The sequence below is a fragment of the Halichoerus grypus genome, chromosome 4 (assembly GCF_964656455.1).
Source record: "Halichoerus grypus chromosome 4, mHalGry1.hap1.1, whole genome shotgun sequence".
Classification (NCBI taxonomy): domain Eukaryota; kingdom Metazoa; phylum Chordata; class Mammalia; order Carnivora; family Phocidae; genus Halichoerus; species Halichoerus grypus.
Genome location: NC_135715.1, coordinates 69,147,043 through 69,170,877, shown reverse-complemented (window position 1 = coordinate 69,170,877; position 23,835 = coordinate 69,147,043). Strand labels below are relative to the sequence as shown.

Genomic DNA, 23,835 nt, shown 5'->3' with positions numbered 1-23,835 from the left:
GCTTAAGAATCCACTAAGATGGAAAGCATTTCATTCTTTTAAAAAAAAAATTCTCGTCTTCCTATTACTGGTAGTTCTGAACATTATATTTTTTTTTCCCCATGGGGTCAAAAGGTACCTAAGTATATGATTACAAGTAGGAAAATAGGGGACAGAAATCAGGTATTGGCAGTTTTTCCATTGTCATTTCTGTGTGTGAATTTTTAATATAAATACTGGGACATAAAGCATTAATGCAAGTCAAAATGTTTCTGTGAACACATTTCAGCAATTCAACTTTATAATAATTATAAATAAATCTGTTAAATTTTTCTGGACAATGCCAGCATCTGGATTTTTTTTTAAACAATAAATGTCTTATTGATGACAAAAACCAAAACCCAACAACAACAAAACCAAAAACAGGCAAATCATACACCATAGTCCTCCTTACAGTGCTTTTCCCTTAATACCCCCAGTTCCTTGCTGTGCTGGGCACTGTTCAGAAGTTATTAGCATCCCAGTCTGCTCAGAACCTCTTTTTGTGTATGGTTCAGATTTGTCGATCCTTTTCTGTGCATGTCACTTGTTTAGTGACAGAGTTGAAGCTTCCTTGGATCCTCTGTGTGCCAGAGACACCCCCATCTCGTGATGCTTCAAATTTAGACTTTAAAGGAACTAGTCGTCATTAACGTACTTTGAAGTTCTTCTATCATGTAAATTTATCCACATGGTTTCAGACATTCTGGGAAATACCTGCTGTAGCTATTTCTTATGCCAGGAGTGCTCACTCCACCCTCCCTCCCCTTCTCCATCCCTCCCTCTCTCTCTCTCTCTCTTTCCCTGTCATCTTGTTTCTTGGGCTGTGACACATAAGAAGGGTCTTCAGTTCATGCCCTGATCCAGTTTTTGGCAGAAGAGACCTGTCTTGAGGGTGAACCCAGCTCTATCACAACTCCCATGTTCCACCCTTAAACATCTTTCTGGATGCATTATTAAAGATTTTTATGTTTTTCTCTTTAACCATTTCCTAATCATCAGTTTCTAAGCTATACTAGCGCACACAGCATTTTGTTCATAATCATGCATAAATATTTATCGATAAATGAACCAGTGGGGGGGAAAGAAAGGGAAGAAAGAAACATGTGTCCAGGCTCACTTGGACAAGCAATGTCATCCCCTCTCCTCAAAGTACAGCACCGGACAGGATGTGCAGTCATAGCACCACCACCAGCCCCCGTCTTTGACGATCTGAATAAATCACAAAGGTGCTCACGGTTGTCCTGAGGTCAGTTTTGATGTCTGTGCTGCCTGCTGTGGAGCAAAATGCACAGCTGGCCCAGATGTTGCTGCCACCACCCCGACTCCCTCCATCAGTATAGCAAGGGTTCTAGCAAATCCATAATGTCGCACCTGCACCTGTGGCAGAGAGCCCCATCCTCTTCTGTCAAAAGGAAAGAGATGTTGTTCCTTCTGTGTCAGACTTGTTTCAGAAGCTGGAGACAATGAAGTCTCCAAAGCCAGCCTGCTTGAACCTCGTGAGGGACAAATTCTTGCTCTTGCTGCCATGACCTAAGGGAACCGAATAGCCGGGCATTCCCCTGAAGGTGAGTTTCCGTCAGAGTTACTCAACCCTGCGGGTCCTGCTGCTCCGTTCACTGCCTTGGCCGAAGGTAGAGGTATGGTCTTTCCATTAGCTGAAGTTCAAAGACACAAAACAGTGGGGCAGCGGAGCCCCTGGTGTTGCCACAGCCCAAGCCCGGCTGGTTCACCCAAGCTGCAGTGGTTCCTCGGGGGGCAAGAATAGATGCCCCTTCCCTCAGAGCTGCACTCTGTCCTGAAAGCCCCAGTGGCACAGCTCTCTTGTTTCACTCACACAACCTAAGAGCATCACTCTGGTGGAGCCAACTGCTACCATCTGCCTTGGATCAGATTCCAGAATAAGTCACTTCATGGACATAGACCAATATCCCGCCCACGGCCAGTGCTTGGTGGAGACGCAATTCTGCGGGTTCCGTCTCTTCCTACCTTCCAGAGGCATCTAGTCTCTGTCAAGGTACTGTCAGCAGACAAATGCTAATAACTGTGAATCTGGAAAGGAAGTGGCTAGGGTTCAGCTCCCTTTATGCCCAAAAGACCTCTCAGCTTCCAAGTAAACTTGTGGGTGCCATGAGATATATGGTAGAAAAACTCCACTGGAGCCCAACTAGGGACATGAAACTCCAGATGTGGGCAGGTAGAGGAAGGACTGAGCCTCTTCCACCCACCTGCGGTGTCTGAGCCCAGGCCTTGGTTTTACCCAGATGTGTAATCATATAAATAATTATCTTATTGCCTATAAATAGAACAGGGAATCTTAGTAATTAGTGCCACAAGTTTCTTCCAAGTAGGTTAACTTATATTTCTATTCATATCTTTTAATTTAGAAATTTGTTATCGATATAAATTTCCTAAGTAAATACCTGCAGAAAAAGTATTTTAATTTACATATATATATATATATAAAAGCTTTCCTGTATAAAACCTTTCTGAACCATGAACAATGCGGTAATCGAATATAGGTCTATGGGTATGAGCGTGTGTGCGCATGTACAAGATCACACACTTACGCGCATCCTGTGTGTCCTGGGGCTCCATGTGGAAAGCATGTCTCATCATGGGCTGCAGCCAAGTAAATGTTGAAAGTTGCTGCTCAGGAGCCCCCCCACCATACACACACCCAGGCTGAGCCACTTCCAACACAGCAGCCCCAGCTGCTTTGGATTCTGCCACTTCCAAATACTTTTTTCTTTCCTCAAGGCCAAATTGTACATTCCTGACTGGTTGTGCCATGTGTGAACCTTGATTTTTTTGTTTTATTTTTTTTGTTTTTTTTCTTTTGTTTTTATTCTTGCAAGATGACTGAGGAGGGAAATCAGGAATAGTGATAAGCAGAACGTAGATAAATGGCATGTCATTGCTCCCACTTGAATAATTCCTGTTCTATTTTAAATGTTGTTCAGTTTAATGTAGTATTTCTGCTGTTCAAAATACATGCCTTCAGTGCCTGGGTGGCTCAGTTGGTTAAGCGACTGTCTTCAGCTCAGGTCATGATCCCGGGGTCCTGGGATCGAGTCCAGTCAGGCTCCCTGCTCAGTGGGGAGCCTGCTTCTCCCTCTCCCTCTGCTGCTCCCCCTGCTTGTGCTCTCTCTCTCTGTCTGTCAAATAAATAAATAAAATCTTAAAAAAAAAACAACAAAAACAAAATACATGCCTATACCAGTGCATAATGCGTGCCTGTGCTTTGGTGTACCAGCCCTGCTTGAGCAAGATTGCAGGGCCAAATCTTTTGTAGATATCCATCTGCCTACATATTAATTGAAACAAGTCAACATGGAGAGCCATTTGAAATGCTTAGGAATGTTGCAGAGTGGCCATTTTAGCTACTGAATTCTTTGTGTGGGGGCTCAGTGGACACAGCAGTTCAGCGGCACCAGTGAAAAACCATGGAATGTGTGTGAAACGAGCAAAGAGTTAAGCCCCCACTAAGCGCCAGGCTCTCAAGCCTCTGACCCTGCTCTCAGCTCCGGCTGGCATGCACAAATGAAAGGCTATCAGGGCCTCCTCTTTGATGCCAACCCTCATTGCAGTACCCAGAGCATTTGGAAAACATCACTATCAGATATGGCAATTCATTTCCTTACGACAGAGCTCGGAGCTGAAAGGAGGTTAAATGCAAAGAAGCACAACAGTGCGGGTTTCCAGATCTTTCTTTCGTGCATAAATATTAATAGATACTTCACATAAAAGCTATATAGCTTTGTAATGTCTTGCGATCATGGCAGGACTTCGGGTGGGGTGAGTGCTGTTAATTCTCCATTTGCTTGTCTTTGGTTACTCAACGTATTTCTAGTCCCGGGATGATAGTGCGAGAAACCAATGCAGTTCAACAGGTAGAAGCAGGTGAAGATGAATCTCCCTGTGACCTGGATTTCTTGTCAGGCCTCCTGATCTGCTCAAAATATCAAAGGAAGGCACTACACTTTTAAAGACACTCTCCATACCTTTGCTCACGGAATAAAACAGAACTCAACTGGGGGTGGGAGGAGGTGCAGGCTTTATGTTTTTGATGCCTCAAAAGTATTGCTTGTTTATCTAAAACTAAAAGCTGAGATGAAAACATCTCCAAAGCAAATTAAGGTAAGGGGCTTATTTTATAGGGAAGGGTGAGGCAGAAAGGGTGTTCCGTGCTCAGCCGCTAACGTCTTCGGCACACCCTTTCTGCCTGGGTAACGTGGCTTACGAAGTGGCTGAGAGTATCCATGAGATACATGGAACTGCTCTGAACCCAGAGCACCACTTTCTTACTGCCTTTTTATTGCCTAATTACCAGTCTCATATAAGCCACATAAGTTATCATAAAGCCATTCTGCTTCTCCACGTCTATAACATGCTTCTCTGTGATTAGGAGTAGGGAACATGGAACATTGGTGGGTACGTTGTCAGGCCCATCACTGGCTCACTGGAGACTTCGTAGTGTCTGTCACAGCGGAACAGCCTGGAAATTAGCTTTTCTAAACTTAGGCACATATCAATTATTCACCAGCCTGGCTCCTCCTGTGCATGATCTTATAGAATTCACCGTGGCGACATGGCACCTCGTTTCTAAATCCTAATCTGAAACGGATACCTTTGGGATATTAGGTTTCTGTAGCTTTACATGATTCTGTATGTCAGCTGATTCTGAACGTGTCTTTTCTCTTTTTCTTCCTCCTTTATTTATGTGAAACTTTCTGTGAAGGTTAAGAAACCAAGGCTGTCACTTCCTACTTTTCAGTATCAACTATGAGATCATACTTAACGATATATCAGTCATTTAGCTTTTGAGAGAAAATATAGAAGCAAGAATTTCTGCTTCGATCTTTTTTACATACTACCTTGTTTGCAGTGTTGAATGAAATAGTATAAAACGTGTTTACTGCTCTTTTCAAATAAATGCAATTCAAAATTACCCATATTAGAGTTATTACCTTTCATTGCATAAGGAGAAAATGGCGTATATCAGGTTTCTACTATTTTTATTATGTAAAACATTATCTATAATATTAAGCCCATGATCGCCAGAAAAAGTAACATAGAGAAATTCATCCTTTTTATAATGTTTTTATTTTCTGTTTACTATGAGTGCAAGCAAAGGACGCAAAACCATGTCTAGGCAAGAACCCCATAATGTCATTAATCGGCCGTCTTGACAGGATAGCCAATTATCCTCTTGAGTGCCTCACATAAAAGAACGGATGGTTCCTGGAGAGAGTCTAGCCACCCCAGAAAAGAAACAGAGATTTACAATTATAATGTTAATAGTCTTAATAAGCATGCGTACATTATCTTTGGGGTGGAATAGTGCCCCTTGGTTCCTGCTGAGCCATCAGTATAAACTGAATGACTTTCACTTTGTAATCACGAAAATTAGGTGGGGGATGATTTCTCACGAGAAAATAACATTCTCAGAGAGGTGTCAGAACAACACAATAAGACACCCTCTGTATTTATCAGATGGGCCCGGGAGTGCTGTCCATCAGTAATGCTGCTAAGACACAGGACAAGCACACGGGAACCGATGCAGCCCGCATGCGGGGATGGGATACGGAGCTTTTGCAGTCTGCACGATCAGGTATCACTATTAGTGACATTTTAAAGAACAAGTTAAGCCTTAAGCAAATCAAGGATCCAGTGAAGGAAATTAATAATACCACAGTTAAATACCATGGAACATTTTGCCCGTAGTCTGTCATTACAGCAAATATATGCTAAAGCATCTTCAGTGCCTTATGATGGTATTAGAGGACATTTTCACTTCTCCCTTGGAGAGATAAAGATTGTATTAAGCAAAATAGTTGGAAACATTTCCACTTTACCTTTTTAATAAGACTTTTTTTTTTCCAAGTTTTTATTTAAATGCTAGTAAGTTAACATACAGTGTAATAGTTTTAGGTGTAGAATTTAGTGAATCATCACTTACATACAACACCTGGTGCTCAACACAAGCGACTTTATTTTTTAGGGTGGTTTTAGGTTCACAGCAAAATTGAAAAGGTCCAGAGATTTCCCGTATACCCCCTGCCCTCACACGTGCTTAGCCTCCCCCATTATCAAAATCCCCGTTTCTACCTATTTTCATGAATGGGTGTTATTTTGGACAATATTTGCCTATCCAAATCTTTCTAATTTTTGTTAAATTTTTCATGTTAAGAAATATCCATATGTTTAGTAAGCTTTTTCTTTGGCATCTGTTGTATGCTAGGGCAAGGGATATTGATCCCAGCACGGTGCTCATTACATAAGAAGGTGTTAATACCCGATATTTTTCAAATCATGGACACAAGCACCGTGTCTAATCAACCAGTTAGCCCCTATAATTTATGTACTTTTTTACTATACAGATTAAGCTCCCTACCATATGAAATTATGCTTATGATGATATGGTTTTATGCTTAGTTCCCACCTTTATCATTCTTGCTATATTTACTACAATTATTCAACTGGTCAAATAATTCATGGGGTGGTAGGATTGAGTTTAAATAATGATACGCTTCTTTAAGCAGGGTTTTGGAAATATTTAGGATTTCTTGATGGCTTGTTTGAGAAACTCTATAGAGTGTACTGTACTTTATTTTTCCCATTCTCATTTTTAATTGTTCTGGAGCAGACATACAGATTAGGACCCTAGTATCAATCTTTCAGTATTTGGAGACAAATCCTTTCTATTAGTGGGGGTGAGGGGCATCTCATCTATAGGAACTGTTTTACCTCAAACTCAAACAAAATGTGTAACCCAACCCATACGGCTTCTTATTCCAATTTTATTATTTATGCTTTATTTGCAACAGCATTACTTCCCAGTGTTTTGCTGGTTTTGTTGCAAATATCTAATAAATTAATTTAAACAGGTCTGGGTTTGAGTTGGATCCCAGTGTACTGGCTATAACTTTGCATAGTTTATATCTCAAAACTCCAGTGTCCCTGTCTGTAAAATGCAAATAATAAGAATTTGTGGGAAGTAAAGGAATGAACTGATCCTCGTGATATGCATAGCAGTGTCTTGCACATGGTACGCGCTTCATAAATGTTGGCAACAGGCCTTGCACAGAGCAGGGCCCTGAAGGCACGCAGTGCACAGCCCACACCTCTCTCTGTGGTGGCCCTGGTTGGTTGTTGTTGCTATAGTTCTATCTGTGGGGAAAAGTGTTCTGAGTTCAAACTACCGGACTCACCTATAGACTTAGATGGTGACCCTGTTTTAAGTTGGAATTTTAATAGAAAACTTTTCTAGAAAGACGAATGTTAGGGACATTCAGGAGTGGGGGAGACCTCTCTGAGCTGGGGCCATCAGAAATATTTTCTCAAAGATTTGGTGCTTAAAAAATGGGCTGGAGGACGGGTGTTCAAGTTAGGGAGAATGTTCTGTGCTCAAGTAAAGATTTAAATGGGGTTCAGTGCCAAGCTTGAAGAAAAAGTGCCTTCATGTCATTTTGCCTGGAAGAAAATCAGAAGATGACCAGCCTTTTAGAATTACAAGTGACAGGCTTATTGTGAGGAGAGCCCAGGACCTTCAGTTCAGAAAGTCTCTTTCATTCAGAGGGCACACATCTGAAATGACACTGTCAACTGGAAGGGGCCCCCCCAACAGCCCCTGGACCTCGACTGCAGCCCCCCTACGGGCTCTAGAAGCTTCCCTCTGCGACTCTGACAGTTGTGGTAGGAAGAAGGCCCCCGGCACAGGAGGAGGCTGGGCTGTCTGGGCTCACTCAATAGCCCTGGGAGTAAGAACTTTTTTCCCACCCTCAAAACAGGACTCCACCCTCAGAATAAGGCAGATTTCATAGCTGCCTAACTAAATGGCCCCGTGGGGTTTCTGGGAGCTAAAAACCACAGCAGAGCTTTCTCCTGACTGAGCAAGTCTCTGAGACAATTTAGACCACAAGCTTTGACCTTGTGAATCGAAGGAGAATGGTATAAATAAAGAAATGTAATGTCAAAGAAACTCATAATGAGCAGAAAAATGATAGGCTTTAACCCATTGGAGCCTAAGAGCAGAAATTACTTTTTAAAAATACACTCAAAACTAATACTGGAGAGTTGAAATCTCTACCTGGCTACCATGATTTTTATTTATTTTGTGGATAATGCAAATGATTAGGAGCTAGTCAATATTGTATGCTATTTTGATATCTATTGCCCATTTACAGCTTGCTTTGTACGGACAGTACAGAATGCCCTGCATACCTACTCTGAATGTATTAGCTTCCTAAGGCTGATGTAACAAATCGCCACAAATTCGGTGACTCGTAGCAATATAGCTCTATTGTCTTCACGTCTGGAGATCAGAACTCTGAAATGGGTTGGCATGGCTGCTTTCCTTCTGGAGACTCTAAGAGAAAATCCTTTCTTTGCCTTTTCCAGCTGCTAGAGACTACATTTCTTGGCTCACGGTCCTGAACACTCTGACCTCTACTTCATGGTCACATCTCCCTCTCTGACTCTCATCTTCCTGTCTCCTTCTCGTAAGGACTCTTTTGATTATACGTAGGGCCCACCCAGACAATTCAAGATATTCTCCCCATCTCAAGACCTCTGACTTAATCCCATCTGCAAAGTCCATTTTGCCAAGCAAGATAACATATTCACAAGGTCCTGGCATCAGGATGTGGGCATCTCTGAGGGGCCATTATTCAGCCTACCACCCCTAGGCTTTGGAGTGTGTTAGACCAACAACCTAGACTAAAATCAGTCCGTGGAGGGAATGGCGAAAGGTTGCAGGTGGAGGTGGTTATGCAAGGCCATTTTGTTCCTGTACCGAACTGTAGAGTTTAATGCATTTTATATGCAAAAGATGACAATGTATTCAAGTAGTATGTTCAGAAAGAGGGAGTTCCTCCCTTCACATTCTAAAGATTTTAGCGTGTGGTCCAGAGCATCTTTATCACCATTCTGTAGCATTTGCTCCATCAGCCGGGGTAACTGAGGACCCTCTGCCCAGTGGGTGCCGCCATGAACTCCAGGCAGACCACTTCCAGTGAGCTCATTCCCTTTCAGTGTTGCCGTGTGTCTTCGCCTTGTATTTAGCATATAAATTGGTTGTCAGCCCTGTCCCAGCACACAGACATGAACTCGCATGTGAGCACATCCTTTAAAGTACAACGATGTTTCTCTGGCTTCCTCTGTGGCTTGTGGTAGCAAGATGGCGTAGAGAGCCACAGGGAGGAAGTTCCCAGGAGACAGCTGCCCGGGAGTTGGGGCCAAGTTAGCAGTGGCACCCCTGCTGCAGAGAAGGTCGTCAGGGAGTTGGTGGGTGACAGTACCCCGTCCTGACAGTGCCTCAAGGAGCCGCCTGTGGAGAGGAGGCTGGAAGTCAATGGCTGAGGCGCAGCTCCTGTGCTGAGGCAGATGGAAGGGCTCACTGTCCAAGCTTTGCATCCCGGGGTGTGAAGCCAAGGGCTTAAGGGTGGGGGCACCTGCTAAACTTGGAAGCTGGAAGGTTGGGACTTGCTTAATGATACTTAGCACCGATGCCATCCACAGCTCCCTGGAGGCCTTGGGGGGCTCACGTTCTCCTCACACTGGAAGCTGGAAGTGGGTGTGCCAGGCCAGAACGCCAAGGCTGACCGCTCACCACCTCTGCACAAGCACGTGAGCAGCTGCCCGTGGCCTCCCCTCGGTGGGCGGAGAGAGGACAACCCACGTGTCCTGCCACATCCCCCATGAAGGGGCTTTGTTTGCGTCTGATTAAAATTCACACTTATTATTTACTAGTGTGCCAGACACTACCGTTGGCCCTTTACATGACTTACATTATTTAATCCTCAGAATTGCTTTTGAAAGGGCTCCTATCATTTTATAGACACCGAGTCCAGAATGATTAAGTAACTTGCCCAAGGCCACACAGCGAGTGAGTGGGGAACTTCCCACTAAACCCAGGCAGCCAGACACCAAAGCCCACGTCCTCCCCTCCCCTGCTCCTCACCGAGATGGAGTGCTGAATGCTCTGGAGGAAAGATCTTTAAGATAAACGCTTATGAGGGCTTTCTTTATAGGAGTTCATTTAATCCTCAGAAAACCCCTGAGTTAGGTCCTGTTGTTGTCAATGAAGGAACGCCAGCCTGGGAGGGGTTCAGTAGCTGCCTTAAACTGACCCAGTTAGCAAGTAGCGCAACTGGGATTCAAAGCCGGGCAGCCTGCCTCCGTTCCTTTGAAACAGAAAACATGTTGCCGTTGAGATACAACGATAACACCCAGTGTATAGGATGGAACTTATTAAGATTGTGGGAAAGCCCTGTCACTGGCACAACCCGAAAATGAGTCCAAGAAAGATAAAGTCTCCTTCCTTTCCCCAGGGAGTTTGCAGCCCCAGAGAGAGGACTCAGATGCAGCCATTTATAAACTCCCATGACTTTGGGAACTCAAACGGCAGTATGACAAGAGTGAAAGGGGGTTCTGGGTTCTGGCATGCCTTCTAAAAGGGGGATGCTGCCACACATAGCAGACCGCCTCTCCTCTTCTCGTTCCATCTGTTACCTGTGGATGTCAGTATCTCTGTGCTCAGTATGCTGGGTTACACCACTTCCTGCAGGAGATCAGTCTTGGGAAATGCTGAAGGTCATGAGGGTGCTGGCTGTAAAGGAAGCATATAATGAGGAGTGGGGAAAATAATGTGAATCTTGGTTCCAGTGGTGTTTTAAAATCTCAATATTCTGGATTGGCAAATTGGTTGGCACAAGCAGGGAAGTGCCCCAGACACAGGGATCCATGAATAACAATGCAGGAAGGCAGACAGGGCCATGACAAGACTGATCAGAGGGACTGGACCAGAGGAACAGTGAAATGAAGGATGTGGAATAAATTTGGATGGACAATAATATAGCAAGTTCCTTAGAGGCCTTTAGCAAAAGGAATAAGAAATCATCATTAACTAAAGAAAATTAACTTAATATAATAAAGATTCTCTGCATCCCTGACTTTGGGGTTTACATTTTTGCTCTGTAGTGAACAGGTTGTGATGAGGTTGGATTGTATTTTTAATTTATGATGACCAGACACATTACTTGTGGCCCACAAAGGGCTGCATCTCAGAGAAGAGATGTGTTTGTTTCCTACTGCTGCTATAACAAAGAACCACACAAACTTTGTGGCTTAAGACAACACAAATTGATTTTCGTTTGGTTCTGTAGATCGGAAATCCAACGTGGATCTCATTGAGCTGAGATCAAGGATATAATTCCTTTCTGGAGACTCTAGGGGAGAAGCTTCGCCTCTTCTACCGCCTAGATGCTGACAACTTTCCTTGGCTTCTGGCTCTTTCCTTCATTTTCAAGACCAACCTGAGTCCTTCTGATGCTGCCATCTCTTTCATAATCACATCTTCTCTTCCTTTCTCTTTCGATATCTGGATCCTGAGAGTCTTGGGATTATGCCACTCTCTTCCAAAATTATGTTGCCCGTGGTGTGGCTGCATTTCAGCTGGAGAGCTGGGAATGAGGATTTAGTGATAAAGGTGGAGAGGCAGAGTTGGCAGCCAATAGCCAGGAGAGAGAAACAGAGGCAGGTGTGGGCAATATCGAAAGGAAAAGGAGAAACAGGATGGAGCACCAAAAGTATGTCCTGGTGAGTCTGGATTTTTTATTCAAGATTTTGCTTGTCAAATGACATTTAAATGCTTCTAGAAAGCATACATTGTATTATTCAGAGGAAGTAATTCATGATAAAAATCATAAAGAAGGGGCACCTGGGTGGCTCAGTCAGTTAAGCATCTGCCTTCAGCTCAGGTCATGATGTTGGGGTCCTGGGATCGAGTCTTGAGTTGGGCTCCCCACTCAGCAGGGAGTCTGCTTCTCCTTCTCCCTCTACCCTTGCCCCCCTGACTCATGCTCTCTCCCTCTCTTTCAAATAAATAAAATCTTTTAAAAAACCATAAAGAAGTTGACTAGATATTTATTAACCTAGTGTTGTTACAGTAGTATTGCAAAAACTTCTCAGAAAAATATGAATTCCCTTGACTGGTAGAAATATCATTACCATGTTTATTTCCCATCTATCTACGGCACTCCACATTACAACTCTGTGAGAATATTAAAAATTGACCTGTATCAAACAGAAACATGATTCTGGCAGCAAAACCGGTTTCCATAAAAATCAAGTAAAGTGGACCTCCCCCCCCCCCGCAAAAAAGAGGCAGATTTTATTACACTTATTTTTGTTCATTTCCTCAGTTTGTCCTGATTTATTTTAAAACCCTGGTCACATGGGGCCAGAATTTATATTTATTGTTAAATAAACATATCCATTAGGCTTGAATCAATATAAGGAAAATAATGCTAATCTTGTTTCCAGTGCTATTTTAAAATCTTAATATTCTGGATTGGTTTAGTGGCCTCTGGGTGTTCTTTTTCAGGCTTTGCATTCAAATATAATTGCCAGCTCTTCACATTTTTCACTTTTTGTCTCCCATCAAAGCTTGAAAGAGTGCATTGCAGGACATCATTCTCATCCCTCCTCTGTTCTTTAACTCTATCATTGCCTTTGTGCCTTAGCCATATGTTAGTGTCATACTTCCTCAAATAAGTAATTCCTGTCGGCTCAATGGATAGAGAAGCTAAGCAGAACTTCACCCTTGCAGTAAATCCTTGGCCTAATTTTTATACCAAGTCTCTTAAAATTCCGTAACTGCCTTTTAATTGGGCACATAATTTAAATTCTAAATCTCAGCAAGCAGTATCAAAAGCCCATAGTAATATGCTCTCCAAAATAAAGGATTGCCGTTGCCTTGCGCATTTTGGTAAAAAGCATTAATATTTCCTTTGTTTCTGCTTCCGTCATCAACAGCTATACTGCTAAAAAATTGCAGGAAGATGACTGGGATTTGGTTAGTAGTTAAAGAAGGCAAGTCTGCTCAGAACCTCTAAGACCTGAAGCAGACTGTCTGAGCTGTAGTTATTATAGCCAGGTTTTAACTCATGTGCCAGTCTGACTCAATTGAAGAACAGTGCAGAGGATTCCAGTTCTGTGATCAATTAATAATGTCTGCATGGCACAGAATTTGGTAATAAAAATATATATGCTGCATATTTTCCATCCTTGCTGAATCTAGATAAAGTCAACATAGTTTCTCTCTCTCTCTTTCTCTCTTTCTCTCTTTCTCTCTTTCTCTCTCTTTCTTTCTTTCCCTTCCTTCCTTCCTTCCTTTCTTCCTTCCTTTCTTTCCTTTCCTTTTTTCTTTCTTTCTTTCCTTTTTTCTTTCTTTCTTTCTTTCTTTCTTTCTTTCTTCTTTCTTTCTTTCTTTCTTTCTTTCTTTCTTTCTTTCTTTCTTTCTTTCTTTCTTTCTTTCTTTCTTCTCTTTCTTTTCTTTCTTCTTTCCTTCTTCAGAATGTCCTAGCAAAATAAACCTGGGCTTTGGAGTCAGATCTATCTGGATCCAAATCTCACTGTACCTTTATCTAGTTGTACGACCCTGGGAAAGCTAGTTAACACTTCTGCAATCTATGAAGTAGGTATAAAAATACCTCTACGACATGGTTGCTGGAATAACTCATCAGAATAATACATGTAAGCATCTGGGCCCTAATAGAGTCTTCATAAATGATAGCTCTCGTGGCTACTTCCTATTTCCTGTTTTATCTTCACTCACCCACTATTCTTCCAAGACCATCTTCATCAGGCCATGGGCTGAGAGAGAGAGAGAGAGAGAGATCTCAAGCTAAGCCAATCACATTGTATTCCTTCCAAGCCTCAGTCATTGATTCGGAGATAAGTTTATGGCTCAAGTCAGATCAAACCAAGTCTGTCCTTAGGGAATTTGTGAACCTAAGCTGGGGAAAGAGAGATTTTTTTTTTTTCTCTGTTAGCTTGTGCTCCCAGAGCTGCAGGTTCTTCTCCATGTGACAAAGCCTGTCTACACTGGAGAGAATGAAGTCATTGTGCAGCATCTGAGTGTCTAATTCCAGTGACTGGGGCCCCTGGAGCAGCCCTGGATCCTCTCTTCCCAAAGCCTGGGCGTTTCATTCATTCATTTAGCTCTATCCCCCCACACCACCCCATACCTGACTGCAGGCCCTTTACCTTTAAACTAGATCCATACTCAAAATCGTTCTGACTAATATATAATTATTGTTATGCCTATTTTTTTTAAGATTTTATTTATTTGACAGAGAGAGACACAGCGAGAGAGGGAACACAAGCAGGGGGAGTGGGAGAGGGAGAAGCAGGCTTCCCGCTGAGCAGGGAGCCTGATGTGGGGCTCGATCCCAGGCCCGCAGATCATGACCTGAGCCGAAGACAGACGCTTAATGACTGAGCCACCCAGGCGCCCCTGTTATGCCTATTTTTTAAGGAGTTTGATTTCTACAGATCTATCACTTAATTCTATCATTGCTTCTCTCGTGACATTTTTCCTGTTTTTGTAGTGCAAAGAAACCTCAAAATCCAAATGAAGTGGTCTTCAAAGTCTTTGCTTATGAGCATGCCATATTTGGTAATGGAGCTATAAATATTTGCTGATGATTACATATCGGGAAAATGTGTTTCTTGCAGGGGCATAAGTAGATAAAATTTATTTCCTAAAATAGGCATTATTGAGTGGTCTGTTAGAAAAAGTTGGTACCATCTAGTGCAAATAAAGCCATAGTCATTATTCTAGAACCTGTTTGGGCAGGTTAGCTCTGCACAATGAAGGCTTCCCTCCACCTCAATGGGCTGTGCCTATAGTGTGCCGGTCACACATGGAGGGGCCTGGGAGCCATGGGAGACCTCAGCCAAATGCGTCCTCCTGGAGGAAACTGGGAGCAGAAGGTATACCATTCTGAGCCTGCAGTATATGATCTGTCACCTCACCCCTCCCACTCTTGGGTCTGACCATGGCTGGTCTTCCAGAAATGTTTGCTCGATGGATCAGAACCACAAAAAAGAGAAAACAGCCCATTCAGCTAATGCATCTTTTCCCTGAATCTCACCCAACAATTGCCCCTCCCTATCTTCAGGCATTTTCTATCCAAAAGCACCTTCCTTTCCACACTCAAAAATGTTCTCAGCTCTTTGAAGATATTTCACTTCATCTTGGTTTTCATTCCAAATTAAGGAAAATGACTTTTCCATAAGTTATGTAGAAAAATGAGATTCATTGCTTTCAACCTAATACACACATACAAAAATGACCCTTGCCCTTAAGAAATTCCGTATATTGTTTTAGAAACTCATGCCCATGAAATGGTTGGCAAGTCACACATGTACAGACTCTCATAATTAGGAGGACTGAAGAAGAGGTAGCCAAGGAGAGCCCTTTTTATTTTTCATTTTTGCTCCTCACAGTGCTAAACATGAATAGAACAAACATTCGCTCGTTAATTTACACTTTAACTGAATGTCTATATAACTCTTATAATCTGTTACACCAATTCGGCTCTTTGTTGAGTTTTAGGTGTTTCATCTTGGTTGCTTTTTCCATCTTATTCTTTATAAACTCTTCATGAACCAAATTTGAATCATGCTTGCTTTTCTAATTGTGTCTTGGCTCCTAGATGTACATTAAACACTTAGTTGATACTTGATCACTGAATAGGGAATTATGGAGAACGTAATGTCTTGCAGACATTGATAGTCCAGTGGGAAACACAGGATAAACTCAAAGAGGTCTATAATTTTCCAAAGAGCATTCAAATGAATAATTGAACAAGCCTCCACTTTAAAGCCAAACTAGCCTGCATTAGGCAGTGTGGCTGGAATTGCTGTGGCCCAAAGCACATGGAGAAATATAATGTGGAGTACTAGCCCAGTAGTCAAGTCGACTGTTCTGGTCAGCTGTATGTCCTGGTTAGTACAGAATCTCAGAACTGTGGAGCTATAAACCTCTTTCATCCAAGTCCTGCCTTTTGCAGCTGAGAACACTGAAGTACAGAGAGAAGTGACCTTCCCAGGATCACACAGTTAACTACTGCAGAACTGTATCTCGAATCTTCCAGCTCCTGATGGCTATTTTTTGAATAAGCAGGATAAAATTTAATCAGTCTATCGAGAATCTTTTTGCATAGTTTATCTTCTCGATGCAGCAGAGCTACACCATGGCAGAAAAAAATGGAGTCAGGGGAAGTCTGAGAGTCGAAGCACCCTCTCTCAATGATTGTGTGACGCCATCAGCCTCTCTGGGCCTCGGTTTTCTCGTCTGTGGTATGAGTGGTGGTCACCTCACCAAGTGGATTTGAGTATCAAATGAAACAGTGTGTGTGAAAATACTTTGTAAGTCATCGAGCTCCCTGTAAATGGGAGGTGTTATGATTTTTGTTGTTGGGATTGTGTCTTCCTTCAACGTCTCTGTTATAAATACCGGTTATGTGGAATTTCTAGTATTAGAGAATGCCACTAGAGTAAATGCAGGATACACCTGATTTTATTCCACGCTTACTTACCCAGTGATGTGCCTTTAAAATATCATAGAAAGTAAAGGCTGCTTTTAGAGTAAACTTTCCAAAGAAATGTGATTAAAAAAAAAAAAAAAAAAAAAGGCTCCCTATCCAAGCAATGAAGAAAAACTTTGGAAAAATGTTCTGATTAATGTCTTAGCCAAGTGTCCCATTTTTAAATTATTTCCTACAAGAACAGCTCTATGAAATCACTTTTATTTTTCCATCTCCAACTGAATTTTCATCTCTTTCTTATGTTCCTGCTCAAATTTGGCAACTCTGCGAATATCAATTAAGGTAAAGGGAGATTTTGGTTCCCCTCTCTCACCACTGAAAAATGAGAAATAGACGCATTAGTTGCTGTTTGCAAAGTGCTAGATGAGGCCCCTGGGGATGTAGCTGCAGCAGGGAGATTTAAATTATCACAAAAACAATAACTCATGACTTTGCTATCTCAGAGCAAAGTAGGTTGGGAAGCCTACGTGTCTTTTTTTCTCTTTGCCTAAATACTTTTTTTTTAAAATTGAGATATAATTGATATATAACTTTATATTAGTTTCAAGTGTACATGATTCAGTTACATGATCACCGCAATAAGTCTAGTTAACATCCATCACCACACATAAACACAATTTTTTCTTGTAATGAGAACTTTTTAGGTTTACTGTCTTAGCTACTTCCAAATATACAATACAGTGTTGCTGACCACCATCACTATGCTTTGCATGACATTCCCTGGGGCTTCTTTTATAACTGGAAGTTTGTACCTTTGGACCCCCTCCCCCCATTTTATCGTGCATGTCTCCTTGTGTTCAGAGGACAGAAAGTGAGCTACCAGCAGCAACTCAAGTCAGTGGCTCCACAAGTGGAAATTTTCCTGGCTTTGAATGTGGAGATGGTTCAATACCTAAAGACAATCTCTAAGTAAAAATAGAAAGAATAACAATTTTGGGGTGGGACACACAAGTCCCTTTTCCATCAGTGTGATTCACTTGCAATTCTACACAAATTTGACCCTGTTTTTCTCTAGTAAAATGGGGACAATGTACCATTTGAACCATTGAAACCCAGAGAGAATCACCAAACTCTATTTTAGCCAGTGATTTCAAGCTTCTTTTCAGACAAATGTTTTCTACTAAGGGCAGACTTTAATTGATTTTAATTTTACCTCTTTTTCTGCATTGAATACTCTTGATTTGGAATAAAGTATGATAAAGTAGGGAAGAATGAGAAAAGTAATGGATTTCGCTAAAGCCAGTTTCCAATATCTCTATTACAACATGTGTTTATAAGGTTGGAAATATTCAGGTGCATGTTTCAGTGGTTTGGTTATAGAAATAAGATATGAGCTACAAATAGTGAAAAGATGCTTCATATAACTTGAAGAGATATGAAGTTTATGAAGTACTATAGGATATTCACTGTGTTTGACTCAGTTGCTCTGTTTTTGTGCAGACACCCTCCTCCACTTGACCAAGTGATATTGCTAAACAGACCCCCCAGTCACCCCTCTACACATATCTTACTAAGACACCTGGTAGTAGCTAACTACATTGACCTCCCCACTTTATTTCGCTTGTTCTCTGGACACCATACTCTCCTGATTTTCTTATACTTCCCTGGTTGCTGTTTTTCCATCTTCTTTGCCAGCTCCCCCTCCCTTGCCCAACCACTGATGTTAGTGTCCCAAGACACGGGATCCCAAGCACCCTGTTCTTTATTATGTATACTCTCTGAGGTCATCTTCCATCCCATATGTTGGTGATAACCAAACTATATCTCTGGTCTTCACATCTCCCCAAAATATTTAACTCATAGTCTAAATGCCTTCACTAGGTAGTTTGGGAGGCATTTCAGACTCAATATGGCCAAAATAAAAATTGATTTTCTATCACATACTTGTTCCTCTCTCTTTTTTCCCATTTCAGTAGAAAACACCATCATCCAACATCAAGACAAATATTCTAGGGCTTATCTAGGGCTTATGATCTTATGATTATTTTCTTACCTTCACCTTCAGTCCCTACTGTCAATCTTGCCTCCAGAGCAGTTCCCAACCATCCACTCCTTCTCATTTCCATTATCAACACCCTCTCCACACCACCATTGTCTCTGACCCTCACTCCTTAAACCCATCTCCCAACTGTCTCCCCACTCCCATTCGTGTCTCCCTTCAGCATCCACAGTGATCTTGTAAAAACATGAATAATATTGGAGCACCTGGGTAGCTCAGTCAGTTAAGCGTCTGACTCTCATCATCTCAGGGTTGTGAGATTGAGCCCCGTGTTGGGCTCTGCACTCAAAGGGAGTATGCTTGTGATTCTCTCTCTCCTTCTCCCTCTGCCCCTCCCCCCTTTCTCTCGCTCTCTCTCTCTCCAATATAAATAAATTAAATCTTTAAAAAATTTAAAAAATTTAAAACATGAATAATATTTATGTCACCTTCCCCCCAACCCCCAGTTATAAGTCCCCAATGGCCACCCATCTCACCTGCAATGAAATCCAGGCTGTGCCCTGGTTTACCAAGCCCCCACCCCATCTGGGCCCTGCCTAGTTCTCCAGCATCATTTTATACCTCTCTTCCCTCTCTTATGCCCCAACTTTACTGGCTTACTTTTTATTTCTTTCATGCTCCAGCTATGTGCCTACCATAGAGCCTTTGCAGATGCTGTTTCTGGGCTGAAAGCTCTTACCCCTTATCTCGGAGCAGCTGGATCCTTCTTAACATTCATATCTCAGCCTAATTCACCTCCTCAGAGATGCTGCCCATGAGACACCAGTCTAAAGTCGTCGCTGTCATGTAGTGCCTGGGTAGCTCAGTGGGTTAAGCATCCGACGCTTGATTTTGGCTCGTGTCATGATCTCAGGGTCCTGAGTTTGAGCCCCCAGTCAGGCTCCACGCTCAGCACAGAGTCCACTTGAGACTCTCTCTCTTCCTCTCCCTCTGCCCCTCCCCCCTTTCTCAAATAAATACATAAAATCTTTAAAATAGTCACTGTCACATCCCTCTGCTTCGGCTTTCTCCTACGTATTCGTTACTCTCTGACATCTTTATTAATTTTTATTCTTTAGTCTGTGTGGGAGCACACACACAGCTATACCGTAAGCTCTGAGAGCAGGGGCCTTGAGGGTCTTACTTGCCACAAGAACTTGAGTGCTTGGAACAGTGCATATAATAGGCGCTCAGAAAACATATTCTGAACACATGAATGAACGAATTTAGCCTTCAGGACATCTGTTAAGTGGAAAATTGGTGACATTTTCTGTTCTATTTCATAGCACAGTCTCAGCTGATTTAACTAAATTCCTAAGGACTCATCAAGAAAATAAAATAAAAACTCATTGTCATTTGGCCAGTTCAGTTCACTGGAACCTCTTCCTTCTGCATGTGTGACCGGGGCTGCTATAAAGAAGAAACACGATGGATTTCTGGTTAGATAGATTTCTGATTAGATGCATGTAAGAGGTTTTTGTGACTTGGAGACGGGGTCCTTATGACCTATGACGTCTGGATTCTCATTCATTTGAGGAGACCGTGGCCATAAATATCCGGTAGTTTGGCAGAAACGGAAAGCTCCTAATACTAAGAACTTCTCTAGGGATATCTCAATGAGTTCCCATTTTCCCCTCCTTTTTGCTGATACGGGATGAGATGAAAAGTACAGCAGGCACGATCCTGGAACATTCTCAGTCAGAATTTACCACATCACACGTTCTCACCTGTGTGGCTAGAGCTCCTGTCTGAACATAAGTTTGAGTCTCAGCTAAGCCACACCCTTTCCCTACGGAGATTTCCAAGGCAAAGCCCATTGACCCATTTAGAGAACCAAGGGTAAGGAACTTTGTATTTATTTGTCATTAAGGCACTATTTATGGCATTCTAATCACATGGCTCTCTTAACACTGTAATTATACAGTTTTTGTATGAAAAGAATATAGAGCACTTCTTGTTTGATTTATCTTTTTGGGATTTAGTATTGAAAGTATGGAAAATCGTTTTAATTCATATTAAAAATAGTTTTCTATGGCCCGTAGCCAGTTCCCCATTCTTCCTTTCTCATTTCACAATTGCAGAAAGCTATTGGTGTAGTTTCCTTCTGTTTTGAGCCCCACCCTCCTGTTGCTAAGCAGATGAACTGGATTGCATAAATTGTCAATTACTCAGCTGTGACAATGAAAAAGACAGGCGGGCAGTAGCCAGAAATGAGGACAGCTACTGCTAGCACTTGGGATTTCGGATTAGGTGAGGAAGAGAGTCAAAAGGCAGTAGGTGAAGTGAGCATAAATAAAAGTTTGATTTATAGTTACCAACTGGGAGAATTTGGAAACATGACAAAATACCCCTCCTTGTGCCCTCATTTTCTTTACATATATTTTCAGAAAGACCTAAGCAAGCACATTCTCCTTTAAGAACTTTTATTTATTGAAGTGAGTTTTTCCCCCATTATAAAAGTAATTTCCTATGATGACCAAAAGAAGAAAAAAGGAAATTATCGAAGGAAAAAATGACATGATTTCACCACTTTAATATAAACCCTGCTAGCACTTGTGTCTTTCCTTCAGAGATTTGTACTCATTGTATTAGAGTAGATTGGTTTGTTTGTGTATTTGTTTGTTTATGCCTTGTTATAATTCACATAATTTATCCTTGTTTTAGAATATTTATTGAGTAGCAGTTATTAATTTAACACGTCAGGTTAGGCTGACTCCAAAATCTAAAATTATTTCTAAGTCTGTACATGTTGAAGGAGCATATTTGCATTTCTGACCCATACACAAAAAAGTCTAACATCTCTTTTGGTGATAAATCTTCACTCATCTCATTTATGCAACTTCTTTTTAATAAAGCAGATTTAATATGGCAGGTATCCACCAAACATCCAGCTCTCATCAGATCACCTAATGATCTGTGACTTCCTGTGGAAATTTTCCACAAAACAAGCATTCAATAGGATTACAAAGATTTCCTTTTGGAGCCCTTACAGACTCCGCTCACCTGTATGACTCTACTAAGTGCAAGCCGGCTATGGCTCCCCATAGTGGGCTAAACTGTGCGTATGGGCATAATTAGCATACAGTCAGGTTGTAAGATCCAGGTATCTGGCTTTCTTAGATGAGGCATTCCCCTGCAGAACACATTAGTGGCTTCCTAAAGAGCTCCTTTGCAAATAGCTCTAGAAAAGCTCTAGAAACAGCAAATAATGAACTCAAAAAGGAGTGCAGTGATTAGGACACCAGAGGGTGCTCGAGTGATGTTATAATGTGCTTCTGCTTTTCCCTGCGCTCTGCAGCTAAAAAATAAAACAATGCTTTTTACATAATGCACTACCTTGTCTCGAACACACGTATTGGAAGTTATGTAACATAGCTTTATGATATGAGTCAGGCATTTATTATTTATCATTCTCATCAATGTTTTTTCAAAAGCAGGTCTTTTCTTCCAATGCTGAGTTTAAGAAAAGCATTTTTAAGTCTCTTCCTAGCTGTGGTTTTTTTAAGGAAGGCATATGCTTATTCTTTCAAGATTACATCTTTGCCCTCTCCCAAGAGACAGTCCTGTGTGTTAAAATGTTCAGTAGTTCTCATCTGCTAGATATTAAAGAAAGGGATTATTTCCAAACCTGTTCTTAGACTCACAGGACGTGGTTATTTGATTAGCGTGTGCCTCCTGTCTAATTTAAAATAAAACGTGCATGCACGAGGATAAAGTAGCAGTGCTGAAAAAATATAAATAATGGGTAGTGAGAAAAATTATATTGGCATTTATTCGTAAACTGACATTTTAGTTTAGCCAGCAGGTTTTTCTTTTGCAATGTTAAGCTTTTAAAAATCTAAATAAAGTATTTTTGTTCAACATAATTTATTTTAAAAGTACGTATTCACTGCCTAATATTTGTGTGTCTGTGTGCCTAGAATTGTCTTTTAAATCATCCCTGCCCTCAATGACCTGGCGGTTAAGTTGAAGAAACAAAGGATTTTTCTCTTCAAGAAGTTGTCATGTGACAAAAATAATCCACGAGATAAGTAATACATAGCAAACATACAAGATTTTGCAAGTGTGTATCAGATAAAATACCGTGTGTTTAAAGGCTGGTGATACCCCAGGACTGGAGGGTTGGGGGAGACGTGTAGACTCGGGGAACTGGTTAGGCTGGAAGGTTAGGCAGCATTTCGTTGGGCAGCGCAGAGTAACAGCGTGGCCAGCAGGGGGAGCAGGCAAGAATGCACGCACGGCCACGTACCAGCCCAGCCCCTCTCTCCATTCTTCCCCAGAGAGGTCCCAATCCGAAATTATAAATGCCACTGATTTTTATGTTATTTCTTTGTTTTTAATGTTGTGGATTGGAAGTTTTTTGTTGTTGTTGTTAGTTTGGGTTTTATTTTAAAGTTTGTTCTGTTTGTTGTCGTGGTGGTTCTTTTATCAGAAGAAACAAAAAAAGCCCCGCAGTCATTAAAATGGCAAATCATTCTCATTGCCCACTATTGCCCGTATTTTTCCTGGCCTTCCACAGCTCTGTTGCAGCCAGATCAAGGGGCTGCTGTCATGTCCCGCACTACAGCTGGGCTGCCTCCGGAGCACCAGGTGCTCAGGTCCCACCCAGTGTTCTCACCCCTCCTCCAGGTGGACACAATGCTGTGTCCTAACGCTCCTGGGAATTGTGTCATCTCCCGCTAGGGACTGAATTCCTTAAAGCAGAATCAGAGCCTGACTTCACCTTTGTAGTCCTAATGCTCAATGCACGTTAGGAACTCAAAAAACTATTTCTTTTATAATTAAAAATATACTTTTATGAGTATAAAAAGCAGTATAAATGCACTATAGAAAATTAGATAATGCATAGAGCAAAAATATTTTTTGAGAAACACCATACTGCCACAGAGTTTACTGTTAACACCTTAGTGTCTATCCTTCCGAGCTTTTTTCTGTACTTACCTGTATTAATCTATCTGTCCTCCTATCCATAGATCTACCTATCTATCTAGCTAGGTATTTTTATGAGATTATGCTATAATATACACTATTTTGTAAGGCACACTATTATATAGCCTATGTTTTATTCATTTAATAATCTCCACATTTTCACGTAAATAAGTATTGATCTCTGTATGATGGTTCAATAAACTCACTGCATAAAAAGCTTCCTTGGGAATGCTTGTTAAAATTCTGATTCCTAGGCCCTAGCTTGGATCTGCAGATTCCGAACCTCCAGCATATGGCTCTGGAATTTATATTTTACCAAATGTCTAAATGCCCATATCCCAGTCACTGTTCTACAGCATCTTTATGGGGGGCGGTTGGCGGGGAGAGACAGGATAAATTTCTGCTGTATAGATACACTGCAATTTATTTAATCAATCTCAAAGGTTCCATTTTTCATTATTATGAGCCAGATGATAAACATCATAAACATCAATAAGTGATGAGCATGAC

General features: G+C 41.6%; 1 protein-coding gene across 3 annotated transcripts in view; it reads left to right on the top strand.

Annotated features, from left to right (window-relative positions):
- FRY (FRY microtubule binding protein) overlaps positions 1–23,835 on the top strand; it is a 425,755-nt gene that overhangs the window by 42,270 nt on the left and 359,650 nt on the right. The window contains exon 1 of one of the 3 annotated variants that reach the window (XM_078070485.1): positions 5,583–5,632. The exons of the other annotated variants lie outside the window; for them this stretch is intronic. Within the exon in view, the coding sequence (XP_077926611.1) occupies positions 5,598–5,632 (35 nt within the window). The 5' untranslated portion in view covers positions 5,583–5,597. Of the gene's footprint in view, positions 1–5,582; positions 5,633–23,835 lie in introns of those variants that run through there. 3 annotated transcript variants of the gene reach the window in all.